General features: G+C 51.3%; 1 protein-coding gene across 2 annotated transcripts in view; it reads left to right on the top strand.

Annotated features, from left to right (window-relative positions):
* Window positions 1-1590: 1590 nt before the first annotated feature.
* Window positions 1591-18128, top strand: part of MEGF6 (multiple EGF like domains 6) — a 91774-nt gene continuing 75236 nt past the window's right edge. Inside the window, exons 1-3 of one of the 2 annotated variants that reach the window (XM_038159974.1) lie at window positions 1591-2462; window positions 5003-5137; window positions 8821-8930. In XM_038159974.1, the coding sequence (XP_038015902.1) occupies window positions 2377-2462; window positions 5003-5137; window positions 8821-8930 (331 nt within the window). In that variant the 5' untranslated portion in view covers window positions 1591-2376. The remainder of the gene's footprint in view (window positions 2463-5002; window positions 5138-8820; window positions 8931-18128) is intronic. The other variant, XM_038159975.1, reaches the window with a different exon arrangement.

Genomic DNA, 18128 nt, shown 5'->3' with positions numbered 1-18128 from the left:
AATATCACCAGGACAGAGCTCAGGAAGGTACCAGAGGAGGGTGGGATAGGGGCAGGATTGTGCACGGAGAGCCCTGGCGCCCATATCACATCCAGCACATTGATAGCAAAGATTAAATAATGCTGGGGAATGAGTGGCATGTTAATGTTTCAGTTTCTGTGGTCTCTGGCATGACTGCAGATATTATCATCAGTATTTATGGAACTGTATCAAATCTTGGCCCACTTTCAGGGTTGTTTTACATGGAGCCAGAGGATGACATCCCCGGCGGGCGGCTGTGCTGGGAAATGGTATAAAATTGAAAACATACTAAATTGACTTCACAGACAGGGTAGGGTTTCAGATATCTGCCTTTCACATGTGTCCCATGAATCCCCTGCTCTCCACAGCCCATGCTCACGTGGGCCTTTTTAGGTGGGAAACCTCACTACCGGCCTTAAAGGGATTTCAAAAGGACTGCAGAGCTGGGTTTGAGCTGGGTCACTCCTCACAGCACAGCTTTTCCCTCTGGACCTTCCCCTTCTCCCTGCAGGCAGCCTGGCTGGGAGAGTGGCCAGCCAGGACCCTGCAGCGAGTTGTGTCCCACCTGCGTGACAGCCAGGATTGTCACCTGGGGCAGCGTGGGAGCTGTGGCCGGGCCGATCAATCCTCATCCTTGGCCTCGAGCCGTGTCCTGGAGAGGGAGCCCGACTCCCGGCTCTGCCCAGTCCCTGCCCCCTGGGAGGAATCCCTGCAAGTCTAACTGGGAGCAGCCTGTTTCCTGCTGTAAGAGAGTTCTAACTTTTTAATCCCGGATAGAAAAAGAGAGGCCTGGATTTATTGCATCCCGGAGCTCTCTCTGTTGTTATAAAACATCTTTATGTAGCTGCCTTTCTTATCAAGGAAGAATGAATGATGTTTTCTGCCCATCCGTTAGGCTTGGCTGATATTTTACTGCTAAGTGGCAGCATTAACCCCCCTCACCTGCTCTTTTCTCTTACTTGAGGATTTATGGCACTGCTGTGACCTTGGGAGGGTTCTGGTGTAAGGAGCAGCTGCATCAGTTTTTTTCCAAGAGCCAGCAGCTTTTGGGCATGGCCCTTGGGGACTTCAGTCTTGATTAATGGTTGTTCTTCAGCCACAAAACATGTCCATGAAACTATCCCAGCCTTCCTCCTCCTTATCCTGCTTCTCTGATGGGAATCAGCACCTGCCCCTGGCCAAGTGAGCTCTGGAGGGCCCTGGGGCAGCTCAGAGGTGCCAGGCTGCTGCTCTGGTTGTTCCTGGCCCTTGGGGAGAGTTTTCTGGCAGGTGCTTGAGATGTTTAGTGCAGCATCCCTGCTCTCCTCCTCCCCATCCCGCTGTGCCGGCTGCTGTGTGCAGAATTTCCTTGGGAAGCAATCAATTTTGTTATCTGTTGGAGAGCATGGGGAAGATCGAATCTCTGTGGGATGCTTTCCGAGCTTCTGGGAAAGGGCTTTGGGCTGGTGTGTCCGCACGCAGCCTTGGGTACTGCAGGAGAGCAGCGTGTGGAGCAGCAGCCCCGGAGCACCGCTGCTCCATCCCTGCGAGCAGGGCCTCCCCCTCCTCTGCTCGGGGCCGGGCACAGCTCGTGGGAGGGATTTCTGACTGACAGCGAGGAAAGAGGCATGTGAGGGAAAGGAGCTGGACCTGGCAAAGGCAGGGGGAAGTTTTGTTACTCCCCTGGCCCGCAGGGAAGCTGCTCTGGAGCGTGTGTGTGCGGGAGGAGAGAGGAGCTCTCCCGGCTCCGGAGGAAGGTGCGGAGCTGCGGCAGGAGGATGCCTGCACCTCTGTGGATGGAGGGAAGGATCACCCTGCCTGCTTCGGGAAGAGCCCCTCCGAAGTAAGATTCTCCTGCCAGAAGAGCACCCCTCCTTCCTCCTTCTCCTTCTCCTTGCCAAGGGCTGGATTTCAAAGTGCCTCGGGAAGGGGATGGCAGCTCCGGAGCAGCTCGGCACACACGGGGCTGCTCTGCTGGGCACAGCCCAGGTCCTGTGAGCCCCCAAGTCCTCGAGCTTTGTCAGGAAGCAAATCCCAGGAGGAAAAGTCACTTCAGTGCATTTCACTGCGAGCAAACGAGCATGAGAAGCCGGGTTTGGTCTGGGGGAAAATCCAGCTGCAACCTGCACTGTAATTTCCAATGGAGTGAAGAAAGTGGCTGAGCGGAACCCGAGAGGGAGGAAGCGTCCAGGAAGGATAAATCCGCTCTCCCCCTGCGAGGAGTCCCCTGTGCTCCCATAGCTTTGTCCTCTGCAAGGACAGACACCGGCACGTCGGGAGCCTGTGGGGAGGAGGAACCGTGGAGCTGGGCTGGAGGAGGCTGCGGGATTCCCGGGATAACCGCTGGAAGCACCTGGAGGGAGAGGAGCGGCTGCGATGGAGTTTCCTGCCGTGGCACTGTCACTCATCGTGGCGCTGCGAATGTCTCCGCTGGCTGCTGGCAGCAAACTGCAGCCCCACATGTGAGTAGGAAGAAGGAGCTCCGGAGGGGTTTTGTCGGGCAGGGAGTGGAAAAGCAGGAGCCAAATGCAGTGTTTTCAAATCAGAGAGTGAAGGGGCAGTGGGGAGCAAGCTGTTGTGGGTTTCTTTATTTACTTCTAGATGTGCAGAAAAGGGAATAGAAAATTGAAAATGTGGATAGTGTTTTCTTGCAGGAGGGAACTCCTTGGTTTAGCTGAAACTGTTGTCTGAGTGCAAGAGATGATTCCTGTGTGAACTCTTTGCCCTTTCTTCCAAGACCTGCTGCTTTTATTTCACTTCACCAATCTTTCTTACTCCACGTTCCTCCCCGGCCGCTGCTGTTACTCCAGCAGCACATAGGCTGCTCTTTTTAATTGCATTTTACAGTTACAGTTTGGTGTTAATCATTTGGCTGCTCTGGAAAACTTCCTTGCAAATTTGGCCTCCTGCCAGAAGATGGTCTCTCAGAGCCAGGGGATCACTGTAATTCCCTTTGTCCGTGGAGCCGGTGTGGTGTGGGGTGCAGACTCCAAGCCGCCCTCCCCGAGGGTTTAATTCTTTACAAAAAAGCGTGTCCTTTAGAAGATAAAGGTTTTGGAAGAAGCAGCTTTTTCTCCCCACATCAGGGTTTTGTGCTCCTGCCCTGACAGTTACTTTCAAGGACTTCTTGGACGGGGCACTGGAGCAGAGCCCTGTGCCAGCACGCCGGGGTTGGAATTGAGCAGCCTGGAGAAGTCGGATGCCAGCTGTGACCTCTAAGCTTCACCATGTCCAAATGAGTTATTTTCACTTTTTTTTTTTTAAGTAGAAAGTACCTCTAAGAAAACTCTGGCTCCTGTTGGAAGCAGCAGAAGCAGCCCCAAATACCAAGTGGCTCATGGAGTCAGGCACAAATGTCTCACTCTTCATCCTTAGTTAAACCCACTGACTTGTGCTTGGAGAAGGAGTTAGGATTAGAGGAGAAACAAATACATTTCTTTGATTTATTGGAATTAGCCTCACAGCCCTTAGCTCTGAATGAACAAGAAGCCATCCCTGTGGCTGGTGGGCCTGGCACCGTTTCTTTCCCCTGCAGTGATTAACTCATTGAGGGGGTGGATGCAGGAGGTTGCCCAAGCCCTTCCTGCCCTGCCAGCAGGAAATCCAGGCAGTGGGAGCGCTGCACCCCTCACAGCTGTGACCCCTGTCTTGGTTTGAAAAGACAGGTGTCTGCTAAGGAAGGCAGGAGTCTCCCCTGAAATGGAAAAATGTAAACCCCCCTCCCTCCACATTATTATAATTTTGAAATTAAGGGGCTCTCAGGCAAAGATTTGGGAATAGGAATAACAGTTCTTTACTAGGAAAATTAAAATATAAATGCAGTAGTACAAACAAACAAACAAAAAAATCCCCTGAAAGAGTCAGAGCAGGCCCTGGCACGCTGTGGGTCAGGGTGGTGGCAGCAGTGCCATTCCATGGTGGCTCAGCCCTCCTGCAGGGCCAGCTGTGGCTCTGCTGGAGCAGGGATCCTGCACAAGGGGGGAGTTTTCCTCTGGAGCTCCAGGGCTGCTGGAGATGGGCCTGGAGTTCCTCTGGGAATGCAGGGGAGCAGAAAGCTGCTCCTCTGGGAATGCAGGGGAGCAGAAAGCTGCTCCTCTGGGAATGCAGGGGGCAAAGGCTGCTGTGCTGTTCCCAGGCTCAGATTGTATCCAGGTAGGAATGCTTGGCTCCTCCCCTGGGCTCAGCATCCCCCATGGGATGATGGAATTTGATCAGCCATGCAGGGACACTCACTGGCCAGGAACAGATCTCCCAGGATATCTTAATAGATGAGGCAAAATATACATTTCTGTTTATAATATGGCATATATTAGAAACGGTCAGTAAAGAGACGAAGCAAAAGATAAAAGGAGTGAGAGAATCCCCAGGGTAACTGGGACTGGGTCTCAGGGAAGGGGTTCCCCTTGGAGAGGGGGAGCCGAGGGTTTTTGGCACAATCCACTGGGAAAGCGGGATAAAAAGTGGATATTATTTGCTAGATTATTTATAAAATAATATATACATATATTATTATATATATGATATATAATAAATAAAAACAATGTATCTATACTCAAGGTGTAAACCCTGAGTTTGAGGAGGATTGGTTGTGGAAGAGAGAAAGAAAAGTGCCCAATTAACAGAGGATAACTGCCCCATCTCTAACAGAGGGAACTAGAATACACACCCAGCTAAACCTGAGACACTCCCTGCATCCCTCTGGATGCTCTGCATCCCTTCCATCCCTGCATTTCTGTGTTCCAGGCCGAACGTCTGTGTGCAGAGCAGGAGCTGGTGCTCGTGGGGTTGTGGCAGCCCTTCACAGCTGTGACCCCCTGCATCCCTCTGGTTCCCCTGCATCCCTCTGGATCTCCTCCATCCCTGACACCCCTGCACCTCTCTGTTCCAGGCCGAATGTGTGTGCAGGGAGCAGGAACTGGGGTTCCTGGGGCTGCGGCAGCCCCTTGAGCTGTGATCCCCTGCATCCCTGCATCCCTGACACCCCTGCATTTCTGTGTTCCAGGCCGAACGTGTGTGCCGAGCAGGAGCTGGGGGTCGTGGGGCTGCGGCAGCCGTGCGTGCAGGCGCTGAGCCGCGCTGCCAGGGTGTGGAAGCAGGACTGCGGCGGCCGCCGCTGGTGCGCGGGCTACGAGCGCAGGTGGGTGCTCCTCCCTCCGCCTTGGGCTGCTCCTTGTGAGGCATGGAAGGGCAGAAACCTCCACAGACACTTCCAAAACATTATGGATTTTTCTTAGGAGAATTTTACTGAAGTCAGAGACTATGAAGTTGTATTTTTTTTTCTTAACGCTGAGGAAAAAGGGAATTATTCTAAAACAACCTCTTATTATCATCTGTAGTAGCAGAAAGCCCCTGAATGGGGAATAATGAGCACTGACTCCATGATTGCAGAACGCTGATCAATCACTTTATTCTACTATACTACACTACGATTATGAAAAACCCATTTCCCTTCCCAAAGAGAAGGTCTATCCATTCTTCTCATTGTGGAGAAGCTTTGTCCTTGTGTTGGGCTGTTTCCCATCTTCAGGCAATGTTTGACATCTGTTTTCTCTGATCCAGCCACGTGAATGGAATGAGTTATTCTCATCATGTGCACTGTTCCTGTATCTTTAGACATCTCCTGCTAGAAGCCCCTCAGTGCCTCTTGTCGGACAGAGCTGATGGCAGGAGCTGGGCCCAAGTGAGGGTCATTGGCTGAAATAACAGTAAATGTGGCCGTGGTGCAGGGGATGGGGTGGGGCAGGACCACCTGTGAGGGCAGGGACTGCTGGGGTCAGCAGGACTTGCTGCAGGGTCACCTTGTTGCTTTCGCTCCATGAGCTGGACCGTGCTCAGGCCCGCGTCAGAAGAGCTTGAGCTGGGCTTGAACAGATGAGCACAGGGCTGGAATGTCCCCCGAGTGCTTGTCCCCCTGATCACAGCATCCCTTGGGTACCCAGCTGGCCAGAGGTGGGAGCCCAGGCAGGAGGCCCTGCAGAAGGAGGGCTCTGAACATGTGTGACAGCACAAAAAAGGTGTGGCATTCACATTCTCTGAAAAAAAAAATCCCTTCACCCAGGATTTTTCTCCTGGGAAGCTGAGAGGCCTCAGAGAAAAAGGAAAACAATTCTTATCTCATTTGCTTCTCCTGTGTTTTGCTGCTTTGGAATGTGTTTGGAGATTGTTTGCCCACAGGTGATTGTTTCATTGGTTTCATGTGAATTGTTTTCATTCTTTGGCCAGTCAGGGCCAAGCTGTGTCAGGACTCTGGAAAGAGTCAGGAGTTTTCATTATTATCTCTTTAGCATTCTGTAAGTATCCTTTAGTATAGTTTAGTATAGTATTCTTTAATATAATATAGTATGATAAAGTAATAAATCAGCCTTCTGAGAGCATGGAGTCAGATTCATCATTCCTCCCTGCCACGGGCACCCTGCAAATACAATAAAAAGGAAATTTCCTTACCTATGCAGCAGCCAAACTACAACGTGCCCAAGCTGCTTCCACCCTCCACCTGCCCTTCCGGCCTTGCTAGGGAGTTACAAGCCTTTGCAGAATAAAAATGATAGTTGTCCTTTCAAAGAAACATCTTGGACTCAAGACAGCTTTTAAGTCCTTTCTTTAGGAATTCCTAACCTGTAATTGCCGGTAATTACCCTGGTGATGAGATCTGTGTCCTGGTAACAAAGGAGCAAACAGAGTCTGACTCTTGGCTGTGCTTTCAGGGAAGGCTTTGAAAGGATGGGTGCCCTGTCTGCTTCCACTTCAAAGGCTGGGAGCTCTTCAGCCCCAGCAGTCCCTTCAGCTCCTTAAAGGATGGTTTGACATCACAAATCAAGGGATTGAAGTGAAATAACTTTCTGTTCTGCTTCATTACAAACATCAGAACCACCCAGTGCTAAAACTGTTCCTGATGGAAGCAGAGAGGGGATCGGAGAGATTTCACCCCAGGAGTTGTGATATCCACACAGGGAAAGGACCATCAGCAGAACATTCCTTGGGCAAGGTTTTGTCCCAGATCTCCTCTCTCTAAACTCCTGGGAGTTGCCATTGCAGCGAGCTTTTCCAGGAGCTGGGAGCTGTCCTGCCAGGCTCCCGTGTGCCGGGCGGCCGAGGCAGCGGAGCGCGGTGTCGGCGCTCGCAGGGACGCTGGAGCTGCTCCAGTTGGACCCGGCTCTGGCAGCTCAGGAAGTGTATTCACAGCTCCAGGATCTGGCCTGAAACTGGCCTTTGAGTTCCTGGAGGCGACCGGGAGAAGCAGCATCTGCTCAGCTGGAGCATCCTTGGGCTGCGTTCCTGGGGAGGGGATGTTTGTGCATCCCTTTGTGCAGCCTCCCAGTGAGTCAGGACAGCAGGTAGCTTTGCTCAGCCCTTCATAACCAAGCTTGAAGGAATCCCAGCTATCCCAGAGGGGCTGGAAGGGGATTTTCCAGCAGCAGGACACAGCAGGATTCCCTGGGTTACATTAGTTCTGGCTCATTCGCCGTTTTCTGTGCCAGGGACTCCTTAAAACACAAAAGAAAAGAGAAACACTGAAGATAAAGTATCTCCTGTGTGGCTCTTTCCCATCTGCAGCACCCAGATATCCAGAGGCACTGAGGCTGTCACAATATTTGCCTGTCCTGGAGCATCTGAAGGGTCTGGAGTGTCCAACAGAGCTGCCCAGGAGGCGGGATGAGGCTGCTCAGGGCACTGCTGGGGCACAGGGAGCCCTGAGCTGTCCTACATCACTATTTCGAGCTTTTCCTCCCCATCCCTGAGCCTCTTTGTCATGTTCACACCACCCTGCATCCACCATCTCCCCTTCTCCTTCCTGCTGGGGTGGAGAGAGCTCAAGGTACCCGGAGGATCCTGGTGCTGCCTGTGAATTGCTTTCTCAGCTGCTTCTGGAACACAACAATTTCCTTCATAATTTGTTAACAGCTCACAGAAAACAAAACAAAACAAAACAAATTGGTATCTGCTTTTATTTTTCTCAGCTGTGCTTCCACGTGCTGGCTGGCACGCAGGGAGTTGCTGAAGGTTTCCTTCCCAGGGATTAAAGGTTCACTGTTATTTGGGCTTTTTTTTTTGTAGGAACATCCAGACAAAATCAAACAAGTCGACTGAGTTAGGATAAATATTTTCAGTGGACATGCACAACACATCTGCCGTGCCAAATATTTGTTGTTGTTTGCCTGATTGGCTTTGGTGGAGCAGTTTCATGTTCTGCCAAGGGAGCTTTTTAAAAATCAGCTTCAGAAGTATTATCTGTGTTTCAATTCTCACAAACACACAACACCAAATTTCCGGGGCAAAAATGTGTCGTTCTTATTTATTTACGCTTCAGATCAGTCCCTGCTCTACTCCCACCCTGGAGGAGCTCCTGGGAGTAGTTAAAGGGACCCTCAGTGTTCCCTGCCAGGCTGTGGAGCCTTGCTGTGTCCAGCACAACTCTTGGAGTAGCTTGGTGCTGCCATCAGGATTATGTTGATTTTTTAGCCCCTTAGAGACACCTGCTCCTGCTCACTAGGGCAGAAATACCTGTTCTTAAAATTTACATTTCCTTTGTGAGCAAAGGAGTAGTGGAAGGGAGGAGCTCAGAGCTGTAAATAGTCTAGAAAAGGAGAAAAAAAAATTGGGGTGTTATGAAAAGCTGGGTGTTGTCTCTTGTGTTCCTAATTAGAGTAAATTAGGAGTATTTTCTTAGCATCAGTGATCACTGCCAGGCCATGTGGAAAACAATGGCAGCACTTTTGCAAACCCAGTTCCTCATTTTATTTGCACCCACGGCTACAAATTCTGCTCTTCCCGTTTCCCTGCCCTGCAGGAGCTGACTTTGGCTGGGTTTTTGTGTTTCAGGGTGGTGTATTACACAGGCTACAGGCAGGTGTACCAGCTGAGGTCCCAGACCACCTACAGGTGCTGCCCAGGATGGTCCCAGCTCGCGGGGGAGGCTGGCTGCCTGCACAGTAAGTGTTGCTCTACTCTCAACTTCCTGGGGCTTGGCTCATTTCAAATCCCATGCCTGCAGAAAATGCTCTAAAAACGTCTTTAAAAATGTGCTTAAAAAAAACTGTCAGAGGTTTTTTATTGGTTGTTTTTCCTGGTGTAATGACAATAACAACAACAACAACAACAATAATAATATAAAATGTATCAATTTTATTTATAATTTAATAATAGTAATAATATGAATAAGTAATAGTATTAGTATTGTCGATAATTCATTATAAAATTATAGTAATAATAATAATAATAATAATAATAATAATAATAATAATAATAATAATAATAATAATAATTTCCTTGCATCACAAGGATGCTGCTCCTGCTTCCTGGGAAGCAGTGTGCAGTGCTTTCCATTTCTGGAGAATTTCTACATTCAGTGTCCCAGCCATTCATCCACGTGCCAAATGCTGCTAAATGTTTAACATCAAGGCCAAATTGATGTTTCTAGTGGTGCCACTGGATAAAGCTCTGGCAGCTGCCTTGGGAAGGTTTGTCAGGCACTGGGTTTGTTATTTTGAGCTGCCCCTGTGAGAGGTTTGGGATCTCTGCATCCCCCCTTTGCCTGCTCCCTCCTGTATCCAGAGGGTGGGCTGGGCTCAGGGTGGTGATCCTGGGTTCTGGATTCCCCTGGAGGAGGAGGCACAGCCACAGGGCAGGGGTGGCAGTGCTCAGGTGTGGAGTGGAGCCCCAGAACTCGAGGCTTTGGGATTCCGTGGCTGGATTCCTGCTCCCTTCCAGGGCAGTTCCCTGCCAGACAGGCATGGGAGCGTGTCCTCCCCAGCTGGGGGGAAGCTGTGAGTTGTATTCAGGTTTGCACACGGTGGGGATGTGCAAATATCAGCCTGTGAGATGATTTTATGCTGTTGTTGAGGAAGACAGAGGCAGCTTTATCCCCGTGGGCCCCGCATTCCCCATTTCCCTCCAGATTCTCTGTCTGACACAGGAGGCAGCTGCTGTGTCACTCCCCAAACCCTGCAGCCACGTCCAGCTGGGGAAACATTTAACTGGGAACTACTTCTGAGGTGTTGAGAGCAAGGAAAAACCTCCTGAACTGAACCAACCTTACGTGCAGAACCAAATGTTGCCTCGTGCAGAGCCCTGTGCTCTCCTTGTGCTGTGGGGTCAGTTCCCTGCCTCTGTGCCTGATCCTTCTCTGATTTACACCTTGGAGGTGTTCTCCACCTTCCCCACAGAAAAGCAGCTTTGGATTTTAGTGGCAGGCAGGAGAAGCAGCAGGGCATTTTGGGGTCTGACCTGCCCTGCCATCAGGGCAATCAGGGGCAGCTCCCTGGTGGAGGCAGGCAGGGTTGGGATTGACCTCCAAGGCAGGAAGGTGTCTCCCACAGCTGCTTGCCTTTTGTTCTGTGCAGAGGCTGTCTGTGCCTTCCCCAGGCTTTGATGCTTGTAGAAAACTTCTTTTTTTTTTCAATAAAAGGATAAAAAGGTGTGTCAAACAAGCAGGCTTTATTCTTCCTATTCCAAGCTGTGGCACGGGAGAACAGCCCACAGGGGAGAGGAAGCTCCACGGGTGCCTCGTGGCCCCTGTCAGTAAGCAGATAATAACCTCAGCTGAACTCAGAAGAGCACCTTCTGTAATGAGTTTTCCTGCCAAGGAAATGAGTAATTCCATGCAGGAAGGAAGCAGAGAAAAGGAAATAGAGCTGCTCAGGGCACGCTCTGAACTCATCCCTCTCATCATCAGGGCTGGGAATGGCCCTCAGGGGCTGCTCACTGCAGGGTTGGGCTGGAGGGGAGAAGAGAGGGACAAAAGCAGAGTGACAGCAGCCCAAAAACTCCTGAAGGAATTGCTGCTGAGCTGCTGGGGAGGTTGAGGTGGGTCATGACCTGGAGATGGTGAGCTCTGTCCCCATTCAGCCCTTCAAACCCAACTGGATACCACTGGGTTCACACCCAGGACGTGCTGCAGCCTTCTTCCTGGGACAGAAAAAGAGGTGTTGATGTACCTCAAGTGCTGCAGGCACAACAGAGAGCTGATCTCTGCCAGCCCTCAGCACAGGCAGGGGGCAGAACATAAAATCACATTGCTCTGTGAATCATCTTCTGAGCCCCTGAGAGCAGCAGCAGAGCAGCCACCAGGTTAGGGCTGAGGTGGGAATTCCTACCTCACCAGGTTAGGGCTGAGGTGGGAATTGTGCTCTCTGTTCCCAAACCCCCACAGGCAGCAGCTGGAGGAGCATCCCACGGGCAAGTGGGACAGCTCTGCCTGCGTGGCATTCACACTTTCTGGAAAAATCCCTTCACCCAGGATTTTTCTCCTGGAAAGCTGAGAAGCCTCAGAGAAAAGGAAAACAACAATTATCTGATTTGCTTCTCCTGTGTTGTACTCATGTGGAATGTGTTTGGAGATTGTTTACCCAGAGGTGATTGTTTCACTGCATTCTGCTGTGAGTTGTTTTGGCTCTTTGGCCCATCAGGGCCAAGCTGTGTCAGGACTCTGGAGACAGCCATAAGTTTTCATTATTATCTATTTAGCCTTCTGTCTGTATCCTTTCTGTATCCTTTAGTATAGTTTAGCTTAGCATTTTAAAATATAATACAGTATCATAAAGTAATAAATTAGCCCTCTGAGAACGTGGAGTCAGATTCATCATTCCTCCCTGCCACGGGGGTCCCTGCAGCTGCCCCAAGCCAGGGTGTGTGTGCTGATCTCTGCACTGTCCGGGGGTGTTGGATTGTTCCTAGCTTTACAGACACAGGGTAACTGAGAGGTGTTTTGAAAGGTTTCATTTCTATTTCCCACGTCGGGGAACGCGCCTGGGCTCTGTGTAGCTAAACCCTCATCCCAGGCTGTGGGTGTGCAGGGGTGTGATGGCTTTTCCTGCTGGTGGCTTTGGCCTCCTCGGTGTGTCCTTGTGGAGCAGGGGAGGTGTTGGAAGGTCTGGGAGGGATTTGTGACCAGCAGTGAGGTGCTGGGGCAGGGGCACACAGCCAGGCTGTTAGTTGTGAATGCTGCAAGTTCCTCTGCTTGGCGTGTAGAGTCTGGGGCCAGGCTGTGCTTGCTGCTGTGGCTCTGCTGAATGCCACAGAGCTGTGCCAGAACATGTCAGCAGGATTTGTGGCCCTTCCTATCTGCCTCCAGAGATCATTGATGGTGTTCCAGGAGCACGGAGCAGGGGAAGGGCATCTCTGCTGACAGTTTAATTAGGGCTGCTGTGCAGTGGAATCTCTCCAGTGAGGACATCTTGCTCTCCCTTGGGGATTGGCATCTCCTCACTGCAGGGCTCTGTTCGCTCTTTGCTGGCCATCATTTCTCCTTAAAAATAAAAACACCCCAGTGTGGGAATGGGAAAAACAGAAACTTGCACAGACACTGAGGGGTTTGATGTGCAGCCTTGGAAGAAGCTTGGGTTGATGTGAAAGTACAATACACAGACATTAGGCAGAAAAATCTTAAATTTATGTTTTGTAGCTGTAAGAAAGAATATGCCTTAAGTGAGTGAGAAACTGTGTTGGTAAGATGGTGAAGGGTTTATAATGCAGGAGTGGGGCGGGATGGAATAAGCTAAAGGTTCAGAAGTTACAACAGAAGTGTCTGTGTGCAAGTGAGACAGAAGCCTTTGGACAAAAGTATCCACAGTGCAGAAGAAGTAAGTAAAGGTGATGAGTTAGGAAAGCAAAATAAATTCTGTGGCAACTATCTGTTGGGTTAGAAAGTTCTGTATTTCCTTGCAACAAAGAACTTGCGACCACTCTTGAGCTATGGCCAAATGCTTGCTCCTCTAAAGTCTCACAGCCTCTGAGACTGATGTTTATCTGAGCAATAAATCCTTCTTAGCTTGAAAATTGTCCCATCCCTTCTTTTCTGAGGGTGGCAATGACACCCCGGCGCATGTGAGGGGAAACTTTCAGCACTGCAGGCTGGGGTGTGACCAGCCAAGGCCCTCTGCCACCTCCTTGTCTGAGCGCGTGGCGCTGTCTGACATTGCTGGGGATCCTGAACACCTTCATGGGATGGCAGGTCCCAGCACCCTGTCCCAGCTCAGGGGAGTGGTTTGGCCTCTCAGAGCTGTCCTGGTGCCTGGAAGAGGAATTTGCCTTGTTGCAGCCACTGCACGGGGGATGCTCACTGGCAGCACAGGTTGGAGGCTGGCTGAAGCAAATCCGGGCTGTCCTCCCCTTCCTCACGTGCAATTTGTGTCCCTGAGCCCTTCCAGGTGAAGAAATGTCCCTGCTTCAGAGCTGGGGGACAGTACTGGCAGGCTGTGGCCTCTGCTAGGAGCAAATAGCTCAGAAAGAGATGGATAATTTAACAAAAACAGAGACCTCACTGGTCTCACAGAATATTTGGATTTGTTCCTCTCCTCATGTGTCCTCTGAAATGGTGACAGCCCCCTTGCTCCTGCCACCCCTGGGGCTGTCAGAGGGGAAGGCAGGGAGCCCTGACCCTGTCTGTCTTTTGTCCCTTCTCTTCTGGTGGTAGCAGAGGGTGAGGATTTGCTGCCTTGCATTGCCCTCTGTCCTGGACTGTTCATCATTTTGGGAAGGAGAAAGGTCAGAAGTCAAGGCACCCTCTGCATTTTTAGGATGGCATCAGGTTCTTTCCCTGCCTGGTCCCTGATAGTTTAACTCTCAGACTGAGCTGCCTGCTTTCAAGTGGCCTCTGAGATGCTGCTTAAATTCCACCTGGGTTCAATAACACAGGTAAAGCCCTTGGTGATTAGGTGAGGGGCCTGCATGTCTGCTAAGCTCTGTCATCTCCACTTTCAGCTGGAGATGTTGAAAAGCTGAGTCCCTCTGAGCCTGTAACTCTTGATGTGCATGGAGGAGCTGGAGCTCAGCTGGAGCCTGTCTGTGCTCTCGGGCCAGCCCCTGGCACCTTCAGAAAGGACATGGTGAGGCACAGAGGCACCAAGGAGAGCTATAGAGAGCCTGAAGAGGAGACCATGACTAGATTTGGTGTGGGTGACACTGTCACTGTTGTGATGTGGCCTGGAGAAGCTCAGCCTGAGCTGCTGAGCTTTTATCCAGGTGAGGTCCTGCTGTCTTCTGATTTTCAGCTCAGGTGGAGGTCAACCCTGGCCCTAATTCTCCTCCCTCCTAGGTAGGAAGGAGGTAAAACCTGGCCCTAATTCTCCTCCCTCCTAGGTAGGAAGAAGAATTAATGCTCGTTTGAGGAGGCACAACTCTGAGACACAGTGAGAAGCCATGGGATCATCCCTAGTGCTGAGCAGAAAGCAGCTGAATTGTAATCACCCCATTAAAACAAAAACTTCTACGAGTCACAAATGGCCTGTTCAAAGGCTGCAGAGTGAGTTACCCCACTCTGAGCTGGGTTTCTTTCTGTCAGCTCCACTGGGTTTTCACCCATCACCTGGTGAGCAGGGAGGAGTGCTCGTGGGGACCTGCTGTCCTTGATCCACTGGCCCAACCACGGAGCCTGGCACGGCCCTGGAACCTGACAGGGTCCTCAGACCTGGCACAGCCCTGGAGCCTGGCATGGCTCTGGAGCCTGGCACAGTTCTAGAGCTCAGCACAGTCCTGGAGCCTGGCTTGATCCTGGAGCCTGGCTTGTCCCTGGAGCCTGGCATGTCCCTGGAGCTGGGCACAGCCCTGGAGCCTGGCACAACTCTGGAGCCTGGCACAGCCCTGATGGCTGGCACAATCCTGGAGCCCAGCACAGCCCCAGAGTCTGGCACAGCCCAGAAGCCCTGCTCTGTCCTAGAGCCTGGCACGGCCCTGGAGCCTGGCATGGCCCTGGAACCTGGCAGGTCCTGGAGCCTGACACAGCCCTGGAGCCTGGCATGGCTCTGGAGCCTGGCACAGCATTCATGACTGGCACAACCCCAGAGCCTGGCACAGCCCAGAAGCCCCACTCTGTCCTAGAGCCTGGCACAGCCCTGGAGCCTGGAACAACCCCAGAGCCTGGCACAGCCCTGGAGCCTGGAACAAACCTGGAGCCTGGCACAGCTCTGGAGGATGACACAACTCTGAAGCCCAGCACAGCCCCAGAGCCTGACCATGTGCACCATCATGGGGCAGGCAGCTCAGGTTTGTGATGCAGGTTGGAAGCCTGGGCAGGAAATGCATCTGGCTGACAGTTTAATTTCCCTGAGAGGCGGCTTTGCTTTGTCCATCACCTCCTGGCTGCCGCAGGCTCATTGTTTAGTCAGCTGAAAGGCTGTGACTGAACTCCTGAACCTCCCGCCTGAGGTGGAGCTCAGTGCTGCTTAAAAGTCCATCGTGGGCTCCCCTGGGAGCACATCTCTGCCCAGGCAGGGGGTGGCCGGGCTGTGCCTCGGGGAGCCCAAACATTGCTTTTCTTCATGGCTCTTCCTCCTAAATCAGTCTCATGTCTCCGACTTCCCGAGGATCCCGCCTGGCTGAGCTCTCACAAAGGACTCAGCCTGGCCTCTGAGCAGAAGGCGGTGATGCTTCCCATAATTTATTCTTTCTCTCCCGTTTCCCTGAACAGTGTCATTACCCTTTCCCCAAATTTCATCACATTAAACTCTGTCGCTCTGAATTAGGAGCTCGTTTGCAGGAGGCCTGGAGGGCACAGAGGGGGAGACCCGCAGCCCCCACCCGTCCCCGGGCTGGGAAGTAGGTTATTATGATTTCCACTCGGTATGTGCCAGCCTGAAGCACAGAGCAGGGAATTGTCCAGCTCATTCAGGAAATCTGGGGCACTGCCAAGAATAACACCCCTGTCTTCTAACCCCTGATTTGTGTCGCTGAAATTGCTTCTAATATTTTCCATTGTTATGCTTTGGGTCTCTCTGAGCTGCTCTGAGAGCCGAGTGCTGCTGGTGAGTTGGGCTCCCTTGGAGCCAGGCCTGGCTCTGCTGGGACCCTGATGAAAATGTGGTTTTTAGGTGTTTAGGGTGAAAGATTCAGGAAAAACCAAACCGCTACGAAATTTTGCCAGGCAACCCACCCTTTTACGGTGCCTGAAGGAAAGGACTAAAACAAATCCAGCCCCTCTTGCATGATCAGAGCTGGGAAAACCTGGAGGCTGCAGCCCTGGCACACACCTGGAGATGGGAAGTTGTTCCTGCCTCGCTGTGCAGGGAAGGATTTGCAAGCCACAGGCATCAGGGTGAGCAGGGTGCTTGGCAAAGAGCTTGGCCAAGAGCTTCCCAAGTTCCAGTGCTCTGCCAGCAGGGGATTGATGCCGGATCACTGCAGTCCCCAGGGACAGTGCCATGGAAAGCAGCTTGGCTAAAGTGTTAGATGAGAAGATAAATGCTTTGTGAAGCAGCATTTCATCACGGGTTCATTAGTTCCAGGAGAGAGTGTTTGGGCTTCAATGCTACCTTTGTGTTGTGAATAATCTTCTCTTCTGGAGGGAGGGGGTTTGAAAAATCATCAGGTCCTTAAAAGAGCCTTAAAGTGCTGAGGCTCATGGATTTCAGCTCTAGGGCATCGAAGGTGCAAAGTTTGTGGGGTTTGGCCTAAGCCAGGGTGTCCCTGTGTGGTAAAAGAATTAATGGAAGAAAGGCCCTTTAAGCAGGTACCTAGCTCTGTCTGGCAAGGCGGTGTATTTTGATGGCAAATGTGAATATTTGGGGAACGGCACATTCACCTAAGCCTTCACCAAACCTCCCTAATCACCAAACCTCCCTAATCACAAAACCTCCCTAATCACCACTTCCCCAGTCAGTGCAGGCTTGGCAGAAGGTGTTGTGTGAGCCAGGAGCAGGATTTAGCACGGAGGAGAAATCAGGAAGTCGATTGTGTTCCTGTAGGAAAAAAACAGAGCCAATATTGGATATGTGGGAGATTCAATAGTGGGAACGCAGTGACACAGTGGTTATTAGATTTCCATGTACAGTGCCTTAAAACTGATTTTTCAGGCGTGACAAGTTGACACCCACCAGCTCTGGGCTCGTTTTGGGAAGGTAATCCCTGCCTGTTCCCAGCTTGGATTTCGTGTGGCTGCCTCAGACTTTAGAGTTGCCTTTGACGATTGATAACTTTGCAGATTTATCTCCTGGTGTGCACGAGCTGTCCTGCCCCAAAACTGCAAGCCCTGCCTTGCACTGTTTCCATCTGTGATCCCTTTTTCTCTGAGTGCACAATTAGTGTTTTGGAGCCGGCGTGGGTGGTTTTGTGCCAAGAATTTTGGAGCCATTTTGGAAGCCTGCGCGGGGTGCCAGTTATAATGACACGAAATGAAATGTGTAATCACAGACCTGCTTTTTCTGTCGCTAATTAGTTACAGCTTTAGCTGGAATGGGAAGAGAAGCCAGGGGGGCTCCCAACTTGCAAGTAGGAGGGAGAAGCTGCAGCCAGCACAGCCCACGTGCGTGGGGGACCCTCGGTTCAGCGAGCGCTGCTGTAATTGTTGCCAGGTGGTCCCAGATTGTACAAGGGGTTGTAATTTAATCACAGCTTTGTATGTTTAGCTGGTAACTGACCTGAAGCCCCTGTGACAGCATTGGTGGCTGCAGTGTGCTCCTTCCTGGGATCAGTTGGAATAGATTGGTCCCCGTGGCTTCTCTTAGCCCAGGGCTCTCCACAGTCCTGGGCTCAGCAGAGGGTTGGGGTGGGTGAGAGGAAGCTGCTGGACCACCCCTGTGTATCTTGCTCTGTGTCGTCAGTTGATGCTCTTTGCTCCAGGTTTGCCATGTTTTTGTGAGATACATTCCTACCAGTCCCGTTGCTCTTGGAGTTTGGAGCAGTTTCTTCAATGAAAAGTGGGAGGAAAAGAGGAGGTGAGGGAAAAAGAATGAAGAGAGAAGCTGGCCATCACCACAGCTCTGTCCAGATCAGTGAACAGAGAGAAAATTTCATTGTGCAAACCTTTAAACAGATTTAGAAAGGAAATGGACGCTTGTTCTGCGTCCTTACCCCCCAACAAAGCACCACACACATGACAGTGCCTCTGTTCACAACGTTTCTGCTTTTGACATCAGCATTCCCCAGCGGGAAATATAAACCATGGTCTGCATTTCACCTGTTATGAGAAGTACACACTCCCCTGGAGAAGCCATAACCTTGTTAGTGGGCTTATGGGGACGATTTGGAAAGGTGGATTTCAGAAGCCTAATTGAGCATTCTGTGTCTCCGTGTCCATTTTACACTCCGCTGGGTGAGAACAGAGAAACGTGGCTGCTCAGGCTTACTTACAGTTTAGCTCCATTTCACCCTCTGGGCTGCCCGAAGGTGACGCCGCTCTGGGGCAGCCAGCTCCCAGG

Source organism: Motacilla alba, chromosome 21, assembly GCF_015832195.1.
Source record: "Motacilla alba alba isolate MOTALB_02 chromosome 21, Motacilla_alba_V1.0_pri, whole genome shotgun sequence".
NCBI lineage: Eukaryota > Metazoa > Chordata > Aves > Passeriformes > Motacillidae > Motacilla > Motacilla alba.
The sequence above is the reverse complement of the archived record's forward strand: the minus strand, read 5'-3'. Positions and strand labels throughout refer to the sequence as shown.